The 15,728-nt window shown below is 43.9% G+C and overlaps 1 protein-coding gene across 1 annotated transcript in view; it reads right to left on the bottom strand.

Annotated features, from left to right (window-relative positions):
- The window catches only part of LOC120994629 (transmembrane protein 211-like), a 242,490-nt gene that overhangs the window by 126,195 nt on the left and 100,567 nt on the right, over positions 1 to 15,728 (bottom strand). Inside the window, exon 2 of the mRNA XM_040423333.1 lies at positions 11,868 to 12,006. Coding sequence (XP_040279267.1) covers positions 11,868 to 12,006 — 139 coding nt within the window. The remainder of the gene's footprint in view (positions 1 to 11,867; positions 12,007 to 15,728) is intronic.

Genomic DNA, 15,728 nt, shown 5'->3' with positions numbered 1-15,728 from the left:
CAGGCACCAGAAGCAGCAGGAATGGGACACTCGGTGCTGGTAGAGAGGGTCGGTGAATACATAAGTGCCTTTTTCTGTAGGCAAAACAGTTTCAGGGCTATAACTACATTTGCGGTGGGGTCAGACAACCCCCTTTAAGCTGCAAAATATTAAGAAACTGCCTGAACAGCAATGCCCTGCCGTAGTATTATTGACTGACAGACGCCTCCTGCAGTATAGAGGGGGACTGTAAATTATCTGTTGTTGGTTTCAATCAGCAGATTATTAGCAAGGTATTTTGACAATGCAGCGCTAACACATACCGCCACCCCTGCCATCCTTACATCATATCAGTCCAAGTGCACATTACCTTGAAAAATTAAGAGTTACCATGATCAAAACTAGGCCGCATTTATTAAAACTGCCATGTCATACGCTAGTCTAAAAAAGACAGATTGGACCCCAAATCTGGGGGACTTGAAAAAATACCTGAAAAAAGCACACATTAAAAAACATGAAATTCATACATGAAATTCCCGGTGTACCTCCTGGAGGCAGCTACCATATATTCAAAAGGTCTCTCATGCCTCCATCCCAGCACCCTGCTCCGTATGGAAGATGGGTTTCCTTTTGGAGAAGGCTCTTGGTTTCGCTCATATCTCTAGTTATGTTGCTGTTTGAAAGTTGGACATTGACCATAACAGGGATCAGCAACCTCTGGCACTCCAGCTGTTCTGAAACTACAACTCCCAGAATCCTCCTTTCACCTCTGTGGGAGTTACAAGAACAGCCAAGTAAGTTTGCATGCTGGGAGATGTAGTTCCACAGCAGCTGGAGCGCCGAAAGTTGCTGATCCCTGGACTGTAAGGCAGCTACCTCCACTAGGTGGCACTACAGAGATGGCTTTTTGCAGATTAGCTCATTTCTCCTGGGATGAGATAATCTGCATATCCTTTTTCCCAGGGAGCACTGTCTGGCTTTTAAAACTTCTTACACCAGCTTTGGCACTCTCTGCAAGGATAAACGATACCCTCTTTTTAAGGAAACTTAAAAAGGGCAATTTCAAACACATTACATTGAACGATTGATAGTTAAAAAGATTGCAGCTGGATCTCCATCAAAATGTTCCTATAGTCTTGAAATAGTGGGATGTGATTTATGTTGTAATATAATGACTGTTAATGAATGGGGGGGGGGGGATATGCTATTTTTGCATATGGATTCCTACAAATAATTATAATGTCCAATGATGTTTGCCACTTGCAGAATGACTTTTCAGTGCTACCAGCTGCAGATATACACTGCAGACATCAATGAAAAAGTGCTGTCCTCCTCAGTAGACATAATGGAGCTGAGATCTAAGGCTGTCATCATAATCATCATTGAAATGTAGCAGCATTTTCCAGGGAAGTTTAAAGTTTATATGGGCTACAGATATTGATGACCTATCGTCTCAATGTCATCAGGTAGGTCATCAGATAGGTCATGAACATTTGTATCCCAGAGAACCCATTGATGACCTATGCTTAGTATAGGGCATCAATATCAGATCTGAAGAGGTCCTTCTCTCAGCAGTCCTACCAATCAGTTGTTTTCAGGATCTGATATTGATGATCTATACTAAGAATCAGTTATCAGTATTAAAGTCAACAATCAGCTCAATAGAGGTAAGTACTCAACTTATCAATTTTCCTCATAGCTTCATATTTCTTTCTAAGCTTAAAGGGGTTCTCCTATCTGGAACATTTATGGCATATCCACTGCTTATGACATAAATGTCTGATAAGTGTGGGTCCACCACTGGAACCTGCTCCTATCTCAAGAACGGCACCCATCACGCCAGCCGGGAATGGAGAGGTGGCTGCCCATGCATGGTTCTCTCCATTCACTTCAACAGCACTTCTGAAAATAGCCAAATGCTATCACTCTGCTGTTTTTGGATGTTCTATTGAAGTGAATAGAGAGAGGGGGTATAGCCAAAGTCGTGTTCAAAGATAGCACTGATAACTGGCCCATTGGAAAACACCAGAAGTATAAATGGCACAAGGTACAGTAGGTGAGGACCCCATTACAAATTTTACATTAGGGCCCAGGAGCTTTAAGTTACACTTCTGCTGCTACTGTATATAGAACCAGTTTGGAATCTGGGCATCTTGGATATAGGCTAAGGAGGTCATTTATGAAACAGAAATACGCCTAAATTAGTTCCTTTGCGCCGCAATCTGCAACTTCTCCCCACTCAAGCCAGGTCTAAAAAAAGTGGCCGTAGCATGGGCGGGGAAGGGGACAGGCCAGAAGGCCCATCTCATTTACCATTTTCTATGCCTGTTTTAGGTGTAGCTAATGGTCTAATTGTAAGACCACTAGGAAGCTGGCTTACATTAAGAAGCGGCGGTAGATCCGCCGAAGTTATGGAGAGGCTGGCGCCTCTACATAACTCTGGCAGATCCACTACCAGGTTTGGGGCTTATTAAGACCGGCCAGTCTTTGTAAATGTGCCCCTACGTTTTTGAATAGATAAGATGCTGGCACAGAATACTAGACGTTTAATGGCCACTCAGATTATGAGTCATCAGGATATAATTCAGTAAACTTGGTGAAGCGTGCAGACTTTTTAATAAGTCCTTAATAAGTCCTCTAAAAAGCGCCTTAGAGAGACAGATTGTCTTCTGCTGCTTCTCGTTCATCAGTCTGACTGACCATCGGAGTCGTGCCCAGTCGTAATGACCATTGTGTAACAGGCTCTACATTTATCCTGTCCATGTGTCTATTATATTGTTTTAGTTTTTGATGGTCTTTTTCCCGTTTACTTGCACGCACATTTAGGGGCCTTAATAAAATAATTGTATGCATAGAAATGCACTGCATTCGGCAGCTCTCACATGTACATACTGTACTGTATATAGTCTTCCTTCCAGCAACTGTCCTGATGAGTATAAATAAAGTAGATCAGACATGTCCGTATACATATAGTAAAACCTAGAGGCATGGTGGCATCTGAATGTGCTTCCCTAGTTATTCTTCTCCTTAGGGGTGATGGAATCCCAAATGACTGGTCAGTGCAAGCAACTCTTGATATGCCAAGAGGACACAAGATTTCTACATGGTGGTGGATTTAGTAATGCGTCTATGCTTCTGTCAAACACTAGGTTACCAGGTCTAATTTACCTTCCTAGTTCTTCGAAAACATATGGGCCCTCTGGTGCCACCTCGCCATCCCCAGCCTTCTATGGCCAGTTCCCACTAGATGAGTATGATAAGAATTTTTATAACATTCTCCTTTAACACATAAAACAAAGAATCCACAAATGTTAGAATTTCAAACCTGGAAATAGTACTTGCAGGCGGGTAACCCATCAAATAAAGCGGATTCTCCATTCAGTATGTTAAAGATGTAGTACAGGGTTAACCCTTTCAAGACTGGGTGATTTTCCGTTTTTTTACTCCCAGCCCTCCCAAAGCCATAACTTTTTATTTTTTCATTCACATAGCTGTATGAGGGCTTGTATTTTTGTGGGACAAGATGCACTTTCTAAGGGCACCATTTACAAATGCATACAACGTGGTGGGAAGCGGGGAAAAAATTCCAAATGGGGTGGAATTATACAACATATGTATAGTTTTTCTTGTGTTTAATAGTGAAAAAAACGTAAACGTAAATAATTTTTCCTTTGCATTGCCATATTCTAACCCCCATAGCATTTTTACTTTTATGTGTACGGAGCTGAGTGAGGGCTCACTTTTTGCGGGATGATTTGTACTTTTCATTGATACCACTGTGGGCTGTGCATGACCTTTTGATCAATTGTTATTCAATTTCTTGTGAGAGGCGAAGACACAAAAAAAACGGCAAATCGTCCATTATGACTTTTTTTTCCATGTCGCCATTTGCCGTTTGGGAGAAATATTTTTATATTTTAATAGTACAGGCATTTTCACAAGTGACGATACCCATGATGTGAATTTTTTAAATTATTTATGTACCGGTATTTTTATTTTCATTTTGGGGAAAAGGGGTTTATTTTTTTAACTTTTTCTTTTTTTTTCTTCACTTTTTAATAGTTCCTAGGGAACTATAACAAGCAATCACTAGATTGCTTTTTCTCATAGACTCGAATGTATTAGCATTGGAGTCTATGGGGATTACACTGGCAGGCTCTCCATAGGAACTAATGGGCGGCAGTACAGGGGCTGCTGTACAGCGCGTGCTCCCGGGCTGAGGTAAATTTACATTCCAGTCAGGAAGGGGTTAGATAAACCTGGACTGTGTGCAGCTGTATGGTATTCAAGTGAATAGGGATGAGCTGCAATACCAATTACATCCCAAAGATAACTGTGGCGCTATTTCTGGAAAACCAAACCAAGTTTTTCTAATCCAAGACAGCTCTCTCTCTATTTCTTTTAAAATCCTTCTTCTTATGCGGGCCATACACACTAAATGAACATCAGCCAAACCCGCTGATTTTGGTGCGATGAGCCTCCCACCTAATGTATATTGTGGTGTCCCAACATTTGGATTTTAATATGCCCGATCTTTTTTTCTTTAAAGGTGTTGTGTCACCTCAGACATTTGGTGGCATATTGCTAGGACCCACCTCTGGGACCTGCATCTATCTCTGGAACAGGGCCCCCCAAAGTGAACAAGAGGGCACTGCGCATGCTCCGCATTCACTTCTATGGGAGCGTACCATGCACACAGGGCCGCCTCTCCATTCACCTCTATGGAACTGCCAAAAATAACCAAGCCAGCACTCAGCTTTTTTCACAACTCCCATTGAAATGCATGGAAGCTGTTCTCCGTTCACTTAGGGGGTCCTATTCTAGAGATAGGGGCGGGTCCCACCTTTCCTACCTAGCGATATGCCACCAATGGTGAGAAAACCCCTTTAAGGGAAATAACCCGTTGCCAGACGTATCTGATGGTGAATTATTCCTCTCTCCCTATCAAGAACACATGCATACTCTTCCAAATGAGCATTCTTGTGCCTAAGGGATCGGTTGGTTGAATGAGCTAAGGTGTAAGGCCACCTGTACCCTCTTCTAGGGGGATTAATTAATAATAGTATCCGGCCATGTTGATCTTTGAGACTTGATACAAAAATAAATTTGATCCTGGATAGATAAAGCAAGAGGCTTCTTTTTGGCACTTCTACCCTCTATTTCCAACTGTGCAGACGCAGTGGAGAGCAGCGCAGGCGCAAGCATTAGAGCTCTGGGTCCACCAGCTTCCCTCCAGTGACAAGAGCGGTGACACAACATTCTCTGCACTGTCAATGTGAGAACGGTGACATGACCAGTCACAGGACCAACGTGCAGACTGGGAAGCCGTACACTTTCTGTGAATAAGGTAAACTGGTTTGTATGGGCTTCAGGCCTCTGGTCCCAGAAAATCCCTTTAAGCCATTTTTTCTTCTCCTACTGTTATAGATACATAGACAAATAAAAAGGGCCATATGTACAAATGAATAAATGCTGACCTCTCATGAGCCATGATACGGGACACACATGACAATGAAGCCTCACAGTGGTCAGTCGACCCAACCAGCCAGGATCGGGACATGCTACCTGAACCTATATGGTCTATATCAGGGATGCCCAACCTGCGGCCCTCCAGCTGTTGCAAAACTACAACTGCCAACATGCCTGGACACTCTACAGCTATCAGGGCATGCTGGGAGTTGTAGTTTTGCAACAGCTGGAGGGCTGCAGGTTGAGCATGCCTGGTCTATATGGTTCACCAGATGTGGTTACAATCACCCCTCTCCCCACAATCAGGATTTACAAGAAATAATATTACCAGATTGACAGCTGCGTAAAGAAGAGATTCTCCGGCCTACGCCCGGCAATAGATGCAGATTCTGAGGACGCTCCATGTTGACGATATTAATAAGTGCTGACATTTAATTAAATGTTTCAGTGTTTTGTAGAGAGCGGGGAGACATGTATATCACCCACCTCTAAGAAGAGGCACTCAACTTCAAATGCATCATTTCCAGAGCCTCTTAAAAAATGACGGGGGAGGGGTAATATATCACTAATTGCTATGCTAATTGCCGTGTGAGGATCTTTTTCAATTGATGGCTGAATTAAAAGAATCCACAAATGGTTTTGTGAAGACGACACAGGCAGGAGCAGCAGTTTTATGTTTTTAATGATTGTACGGTATGTTTTTTTATTCGGTTCCCTTCCAGGAATGGTCATTTTACAATGGCTTTTGTCAGTCTGTCATGGTGTCCCATCAAACATGATGTGACACGCTCGGAGCTCTGCTGACATCAGTGGTCACAGGTTTTCACAAGGGGCTCGCTGATCTGTCAGCATCTCTTATGGAAAGATATACTGTATATTTTGCCTATAAGACGCACTTTTTAGCAAGAAAAAATCTTGTCTTATAGTCCGCGGTCAGGGTGGTCCAGCAATGCCAGACCCCCCCTGACTGCTTGGGTAATAACTTGGGGTTCCTATGCCTCCTACTGCCACGCTCGGATACCTTTAGGGCTCATGCACACGTCCGTATATATTTTGCAGTCCGCAAAACGCGGATCCGCAGAAAATACGGATGACGTCCATGTGACATCCGTGTTGCATCCGTTTTTCTTGTGGATCCATTGTAACGATGCCTATCCTTGTCTGCAAAATGGACAAGAATAGGACATGCTCTATCTTTTTTTCAGGGCTACGGAAGAGACACACGGATGCAGACAGCACAATTCGTTTCAATGGGTCCGCATCCTCTCTGCAAAAAAAAAACTGAAAGAGACAAAAACAAAATACTTTAGTGTGCAGGAGCACTAAGTTTGCACCCAACCCACAACCCCGAACGCGTCACTGGCCCTTGACTGTTCCGGTTAGGTGCCAACCAGTGTCTCTCCACCATCTAGTGCATCAACATTATCAGTGTGGCCTGACCTATGCTAATATGATAGCGGGTGGGCTCCTGTGACTACCTATGTCTTGTACCGACAGCTGCCTTACAAGTTGCCATTGCTGTTGCTCGTCCGCACCCCAGTGGTCTCTACCTTCCAGTAAACACAGTAAAGTGCACACGTCAGGTACACAGCAGGGGAAGCATCGACTTACCCCAGTGTATGTGCCCAGCTCCACTGCCAGGATGCCAACAGCACCCACCTACCAACACACACTTGTCAAGCTCAAGCTGCTCCGGCATGCCCGGAAACCAGTGCGCAATGGATGCTGGGAGTTGTAGTGTGGATGAGTCACCAGTACTTTATACAGAAGTAGAGGAAGGATGTAGGTGTGCATTGTGTTCATACAGAGGTGCAGGCAGATTACCCGACCAGTTATCTGGTTCTCTTACTGACAAACCACTTGGTCATTACCTATAGGTGTAGAAACAAGGATTTTGGCTTTTACATGTTAATCATACCTGCCATTACTTAGATATGCAATGAATTTCTGATCTGTGAAGAGGTTGACTTATTCTTCTAGCCAATATTGACAATCTGCGCCTATAGAGGGGCCACAAAGTGTTTACCATCAGGGCTAAAGGCTGGTTGAAGGGGTTGTCCACTTTTTGTTTATATTGATGACCTATCCTCAGGATAAGAAGGAACCGTCCCATTGAAGTGAAAGGGACGGCGTAGTTGAAATTACGCTGCTCACCTCTGCAGCAACGACGAACAGGTAAACAGTGAAGAGAAGGCAGCGCTCATACGATCTGATATTGATGACCTATCCTGAGGATAGGTCATTAATATAAAAAAAGAGGACAACCTCTTTAAGAGGGGCATGTACTATAATATCAATCCCGTGTGCGGAAATGACTGACATTGGCCCCTCCACTTCATTCAACCATCAGGGAACGGATGAGGACCCATTCATTTCAATGGTGCCGCAAATGTGCTGTACGCATTCATATTTCCGTTCTACAGCCCTGCAAAAAAGATAGAACATATCCTATTCTTGTCTGCAATTGCAGATAAGAATAGGCATTTCTATCATAGGACTTGCCGTTCCGTTCTGCAAAATGCGGAACTCACACGGCTGGTAAAGTCGTCTGAATGAGCCCTTAGAATGTATATAATTATTAGGCCTAGTTCACACGACCGTATGGCTTTTATTGTTTTTTGCGGTCCGTTTTTCACGGATCCGTTGTTCTGTTTTTGAGTTCCGTTGTGTTTCTGTTTCCTTTCCGTTTTTCCATTCCGTTTTTCCGTATGCCATGTACAGTATACAGTAATTAGATAGAAAAAATTGGGCTGGCCATAACATTTTCAATAGATGGTTCAGAAAAAACGGAACGGAAACGGAATACATACGGTTGCATTTCCGTATGTGTTCCGTTTTTTTTGCGGACCCATTGACTTGAATGGAGCCACGACCCGTGATTTACGGCCAAATATAGGACAAGCTCTATCTTTCAACGGAATGGAAAAACAGAAATACGGAAACGGAATGCATACGGAACACATTCCGTTTTTTTTTGCGGAACCACTGAAATGAATGGTTCCGTATACGGACTGTATACGGATCACAAAAAAACGGCCCGTACACCCGCACAAAAAACGTTTGTGTGAACTAGGCCTTATGCAGTTTTTTTCAGCTATTATTGAATATACTAAGGACAGGTACGGCTACGTTGTAAAGCAAGTATTGGCTTTACGTTCCTCAGCCCCGGCTCAATGTACAAGCTCTGACCTCAATTCATCCATAATCTTCTCTCTCATTAACCAAATGGAAATGGTAATTTACAGAGCTACTTAGTGTCAGAGCTTTTAAGGTCACAAATATCCGGTATACATAGAATTCTAAAAGCCAATGGTGGAATCCGACCCATTATCCTGATCAAAACCACCAGTAAATATTCCGCTGTCGATACTCCAGCGCTCAGTCTTTCTATTCAATATAATGAGCTGTTTTTAAAGAAAAAAAAGTCCAAAGTGCTGCGCTCATATATTCCAAGATCTGTCTCAGCAGAAGTGAAATGGTGCCAGCAGCAGCGAGACTCAAGAGCTGGCAAGCTCTGCTGTGCCGTCTGTGATGTCCTCAATATCCGGGAAATGCTGGGTCCGATAATAGATCACTTGGAGGATAGAAGTAATGGCACACACTGGATGAAGAAGCTAGTCAGGAATCTGCAGACATGTCACATGATCTCAGTGTATGGCTAGGTGGGAAGATATATCTCCAGCTATCATCTATCTCATGTCTATCTATCTATCCATCCATCCATCATCTCATATCTATCTAACTGCCCTGGAGCAGGGGTACTTTGAATTCTGGACATTTGCCTATTTCCCTTATGCAAAGTTATGAACGTCTTACTTTATTTATTGATAGGGTTAACGTGTACTGTTTAATATTATGTAACTGCATTTTATATGTTGAGATACATATGTATCCTGTTCATTTGTACTGTATTTGCGAGGCTCTGTGGAAAAGGTTAAAGAATACTTGAAGACTTTTGGGACTTTGAATGAGAAACTGGTGATTTTCCACAGCTACCATAGGGTTTAAAGAAGAGTATGTTTTGGAGGGAAAAGCCAGACTTGGTTACCACCAAAACCAGACAGACCGACCTTCTGAATGTCTGGTTTAGCTATATTGTTATGGAAACTTGTTTGTGTCTAGAAAAACTGCAGTGTCATCAAAATTAAGTATCATTGAAGCTCCAATGTAAGTCTAAGACAGACGGGAGTTGAAACAATCTATTTGTTTGTGCTGAGTTTCTCCACTCCACCTCTCCCACTAGAAGGTTCTAGTTTCGCCAGAAACTGTATATAAGGAGAGCATTCAGAGCCCCTAGCTTTCTGCAGTTAGGGACCAGTGCTTGGAGGAGAAGACTCTGCCAGTCTGCATGAATTACCAGAAGAAGATGCTGAGATGGGGGACGCTGAGCCACAGACCATGGGTCACCAGCCCTGTGACCAAGGAGCCACCCGGACTACTAAGGTACAGACCCTGGATCACCAGCCTTTGACCAGCCTTCTGAGAGAGAGAGGGACAGGTATCCCCAGGCCTTTCCTCAGTATCAAACGCTTCTACTGCCAGGGGGGAGACTGGAGAAGCCAGCCCAATGCCTCGCCTGTATTGTTTTGAACCTGAATTCCTCCAGTAAAGAAGCACACTGGTTTACTGCAGACCCTGACTCTCTGGACTTATTTCCCACTGAGGTGCTCCACGCCTTACCATCCCTTCCAGAGAGCAGCAACACGTGGTGACACCTCGACGGTGTCCGGGGGACCCAGCATAGTATTCAGGCCACCCCAAAGCCGGCCACTGCATATCTATCTATCTACTTATATCTATCTACCCATCTAATATATGTCTTTATATTATCTATCTTTGTATTTACTATCTGTGTATCTATGTAAGTATCTATCTATCTATCTATCTATCTATCTATCTATCTACCCATCTAATATATGTCTTTATATTATCTATCTTTGTATTTATTATCTGTGTATCTATGTAAGTATCTATCTATCTATCTATCTATCTATCCATTCATCCATTTAGGTATCTGGGCATTATAATGGATTCTGTAATGTCAAAACTGATTCAACAGGGATGAAAAATTATCAGTTTTTAGTGGACAGAACACAGATGAGTTTTCCATCGCTTGTCTGGATGAGCCCTTAGTATGTTATCCATTCTACACACCTACCTTCAATATACAACCTAATGACTTTAGATTGCAATCTCATACAACCTTTTACCTTATATTCCAACATCTGTTAGGCTACTTTCACAAGCGGCCCCGAACGGATCCGTCCAGCCCTAATGCATTCTGAGTGGATCCGGATCCGCTCAGAATGCATCAGTCTGGCTCCGTTTGTCCTCCGCTCCGCTCAGCAGGCGGACACCTGAACGCTGCTTGCCGCCTGGCCGTGCGGAGGCAAACGGATCCGTCCAGACTTACAATGTAAGTCAATGGGGACGGATCCGTTTGAAGTTGACACAGTATGGCTCAATTTTCAAACGGATCCGTCCCCCATTGACTTTCAATGTAAAGTCAAAACAAATCCGTTTGCATTATCATGGTAATGCAAACGGATCCGTTCTGAACGGATACAAGCGTTTTCATTATAGGTGCGGATCCGTCTGTGCAGAAACCAGACGGATCCGCACCTAACGCAGGTGTGAAAGTAGCCTTACCCATGTGATATGTTTGTAACAAGTCAGAAGTTTATTTAGGCCGTGAAATTCACAAAAAAAAACTAAGCTAAAGATATTTGTAGCAACACGTCCCAGCAATCCCATAAAACCAGAGCAATAAGCCAATGTTGTGAAATAAAGGTGTTGGCTCCTGGAAGCCCGCACTGTACGCCGAGATGTGTGTTTTGTGAGTGTGAATTTTCATCGCATAAAACATAGATACAGCATACCCACCTGTCTAGCCTGCTACTTTATATTAAAGGGGTTGTCCAACACAAAACAAAATTCTAAATATTTCAAACCAGCACCTGGATCTGAATACTTTCATAATTACATGTGATTTAAAAGGTAGTCTAGCCACTGAGTTATTCAATAAAATGTATCTGTATAGCGCCACCTGCTGTTTCTTTTTTTCGTTATTTCTCTGTCTGTCTCAGTAACGTCACTAAGGTGGTCGCACGTGCTCAGTTCCATCCTTCACCTGCCTTTTTTTAGGAGCTGTGACAGTTACAGGAACAGAGCTGCATTGGAAAGCTTTCTGCCCCTGAACTGTGAACCTGAAATAAATTTAGCAGAGCAATTGGAGCAATAAATGGATAGCTCGTTGAATCTATGTGAGGTACAAAACTGGCTGATGTTTTTATTTTTTACATTAATCACTGGACAGCCCCTTTAAATGTCAGTCTATGCCTATTTGTGACAGTGTATTAAAACTATTCACAATAATTTTTTTATTTTTTATTTTTCAAATGCACCAGTCAAATGGTTACCTGCTGCTGTCTGCATGTATCCTGCGAGCGTACATAGCCGTCTTTCACACAAGCCCCTGGGAAGAAACAAGGTCACGATGGCAAGCAGACAGCTTATAACCAGGAGAGCGCAACCTCCGCAGCAGAGCACAGCGCTTGTCTGGAATGACAAAGAAGACAGAGCAGAGGTTTAATTATTAACCCACACATTAATGCAGTGGATATATCTGATAAGTACTATGAGGCAGAATGGATTTCCAATGTCCTCTGCACTCAGCAGCCAAGTGCTCGCCTCATTCTCTCCAGCTTTCCACTTCCAGGACAGCGGTGACTTTAACAGATGCCCGATGCAGCATATGGCGGGCTTATCAACATTAGCACTGCTCGTACCGTGATGAACCCGCACTATGTTTGTCTGCGATATGAAAAGGGAGATACCAGAGAGGAACAAACTAGTCTCCTCTCATGCTACATCAGTGTCCTTGTGAACGTAGGTGGTACCTTTTTTACTGATGACCTATCCTATGGATAGGTCATCAGTAGCTGATCTGTGGGGGTCGGACACCTGGGATCAGCTGTAGCACCGTGGACTTCTCCAGCTTTGCCTAGGCCATGTGACATCACGTTCATCGGTGCCGTGGGCTAGGCACAGCTCAACCCTCTATACAATGGACGGCGCTGTGCTTGGTGAGCGTGGCTCCTGCGAGTTCCGGTGCCTTCTCAAACAGCTACCGGATGTTAGATCCCCACCAATCAGATTCTGAGGAGGTATCCAGGGGGGATCAGTAAATCAGTAAAAAAAAACTCTGAAAGCCCATTTAAGATATGTACAGGCAGCTTTGCACCACAAGGCTGTTTACATCTACCACGCTTAATGGCAAGAACAGCACAGCATGTGGACCCCACAACCAAACCCCACAGACCCCACTGACTTAGGCTATGTGTACTGACTGTACAGTAAGAAGATGGTAAAAATGCCGACAAGTAAGATTTCTCTTTTGTTCATTTACTTAAGACTTCTTACTGTGCAGCATTTTCCGCACACCTGCCTAAAGCTTTTGCCCAGTACTGTACGTCTCGCATGCGCTCCCGGAAACCTCCCAACATGCACCCTATACTGGTCCATATGATTACTTTAAGCTGATGGAGGCCAAAAGACTGGCTGGTATGTTAGTATATTGCAAAAAAAAAAAAAAAAACTGTATTGAATAGCATAAAAGACTATGCCATTCCATACAATGGTTTACTGTATATGGCAAATGTATACCTTTTTTTTTACAATGTGATCCTGACAGTTATAGAAAAGAACAGCAATAATATGCATATTGTGCCCCCCACCGAACCAGCCAAACCCCATACAAGCAACAAGGTAGGTGCCGCGCGGCCATTTACAATGAAGAAGGACTACACAGTGCGGTCTTCATTGTTATATGAAAGGCAGCTGCTGATTGGCCGAGTGGTTTTTCACTACTGCATGGCCGCATCCCGCCTGAGTGGACCGGGTATACCTGATTTATAGCGATTCGTAATGAATCGAATTTCTTGCCTAACTTCGGCGAAGTTGCCGAATCAAATTTTTTTAAATTTGCGCATCTCTAATAGCAGTATTAAAGGCTATGATCTTTATGATTGCATTTTACTCCTTGTGGGCTAAAATTCATTGTTTTAGCAGTTTTTCATTGTTTTAGCAGAATTCATTGTTTTAGCAGAAAGGCTACTTTCACACTTGCGTTCGGAGCGGATCCGTCTGGTGTCTGTACAGATGGATCCGCTCCTATAATGCAAACGCTTATAGGAGCGGATCCGTTATCCAGAACGGATCCGTCTGCATAACAGTTTTTTTCAGATCCGATTTTTCACTTCGTGAAAACTCAGATCCGACAGTATATTCTAACACAGAGGCCCCCCCTCCCTCCCCTGTATTTAACTCATTGGTGGCCAGTGCGGCCGGCCCCCCCGTTTTTAACTCATTGGTGGCCAGTGCGGCCGTCCCCCCCTCCCCCCCCTAATTAAAATGACCTACCCCCCATCATTGGTGGCAGCGGAGAGTTCCGATCAGAGTCCCAGTTTAATCGCTGGGACTCTGATCGGTAACCATGGCAACCAGGACGCTACTGCATTCCTGGCTGCCATGGTTACTTAGCAATTTTAGAAGCATTATACTTACCTGCGATGTCTGTGTCCGGCCGGGCGCTCCTCCTACTGGTAAGTGAAAGGTCTGTGCTATAAGCAATGCGCCGCACAGACCTTTCACTTACCAGTAGGAGGAGCGCCCAGCCGGACACAGACATCGCAGGTAAGTATAATGCTTCTAAAGAGGAAGAGGAAGGTCAGTGTGAGGTCATGTCTGAGGACAAGCTGAACCTCAGCAGCCATGTTTGTGAGTTATCCAAACTCCATACTTAGTTCCATGTGCCAGCCCATAGAAGGGAAAAGATAACAGTATCTCCAGGCTACCCAGAGAGGGAATGAGGATATTGACGAAGGAAGGTAACTGTCATTTATCAGACTCCAGACTCCTTTGCATCAGGTGGAGAGATTCCTAGCTACAAGCTAGCTACCATAATTAAAGACAAAGGGCCATTTGTCAGATTATTGTATTCCTAGAAGAGGATACAGAAGTACAGCATTATACAGTACAACAGAGATAGTTCATCCCTCCAACCTGGAGAAATAAGAGAGAGAAAGACTGATTGTCATAGAAGACAATTCCTATGCAACTTCTGGGAACTAATGTGAATCACTGTGAAAGCTGCCTTTATGTAAATGACTTTTACATACCTTGATGATCTGTGCATCAGCTTTAGTAAATTACTGGGAGTTTGTTAAAAGCTCTAATCTATATCATCATTTCAACTACCACCACCAACATTTGCACCTAACAGTGCTGGCGTCACGAACCAGGGGCCCAGCCGCAAAAGCACCTAACACCAATTACCATCAAGGGCACCTCAACTTCCATCTGGCTGGTGTTCCCTGCAATCGAGAGTGCCCCGGAGGATTTCATGCTGTCTTCCCATCCACTGTACGCCAGCCCAGGGAGGCATCTGCTAACCGTGAGTACATGAACTATTACACCCATCGGCCCACCGTGAGCCTCACGTGTTTTCCCCTGTGGTTTGGTATGCTACATAAACACAAGACCTGGCACTAAGGCCTCATTCACATGTCAATGTTTGGTCAGTGGTTTCCATGAGCCAAAACCAGGTGCGGCTCTAAACAGAACAGGAGCAGATCTTTCCCTTGGGGAGGCTCCAATCCTGGTTTTGGCTCAGAATCACTGATGGAAATCACTGACCAAAACACTGACATGTGAATGACGGTTAAGGGGCTGAAAATTTTATGGAAGAACTGTGGTGTCATTTTGCTTCAAAATGGCACATCTTAGGCCATGTCCCTTTCCTACTAAGCTCTGCCCTTTACCACTTTGCCCTACCCCTTGTCGAGCAAGTAGGAAAAAAGGCCTTATATACACACAGCGTCCTGTACGGTATACCTAGAATATCCTATACACATATAGGTGGCAAGCTGATTTTTACTGTATTTTAATATCACAGTGCACACGTTGCACATGTTCAATCTTTGCGCAATATAAATAGAACCCAAATATAAAGTGCTGCACAAGAAGAAAGGACACAGATTGCCTGCCTGCTCCCTCCGAGATTAGCAGCTGCTCCTTCCTTTCCATTTCATCTGAAAACCAGGGGACAGAAAATATGATGATATCAGGACGCTATCAAATTGGCTTCCTCAAAGAAGTTAGCCCGCAGGAAGCCTGGGAAATGACTTAACAACTTGACCTGCAGCATTCAGCGGCAGATAATCCTGACTGCACGGCACCTAGTATCTTCTGCCAGGAGGGAACCAGGAGCCCCCACAGTA

This window comes from Bufo bufo, chromosome 3 (genome assembly GCF_905171765.1).
Source record: "Bufo bufo chromosome 3, aBufBuf1.1, whole genome shotgun sequence".
Classification (NCBI taxonomy): Eukaryota; Metazoa; Chordata; class Amphibia; order Anura; family Bufonidae; genus Bufo; species Bufo bufo.
This window is presented reverse-complemented; position numbering and strand designations above follow the sequence as displayed.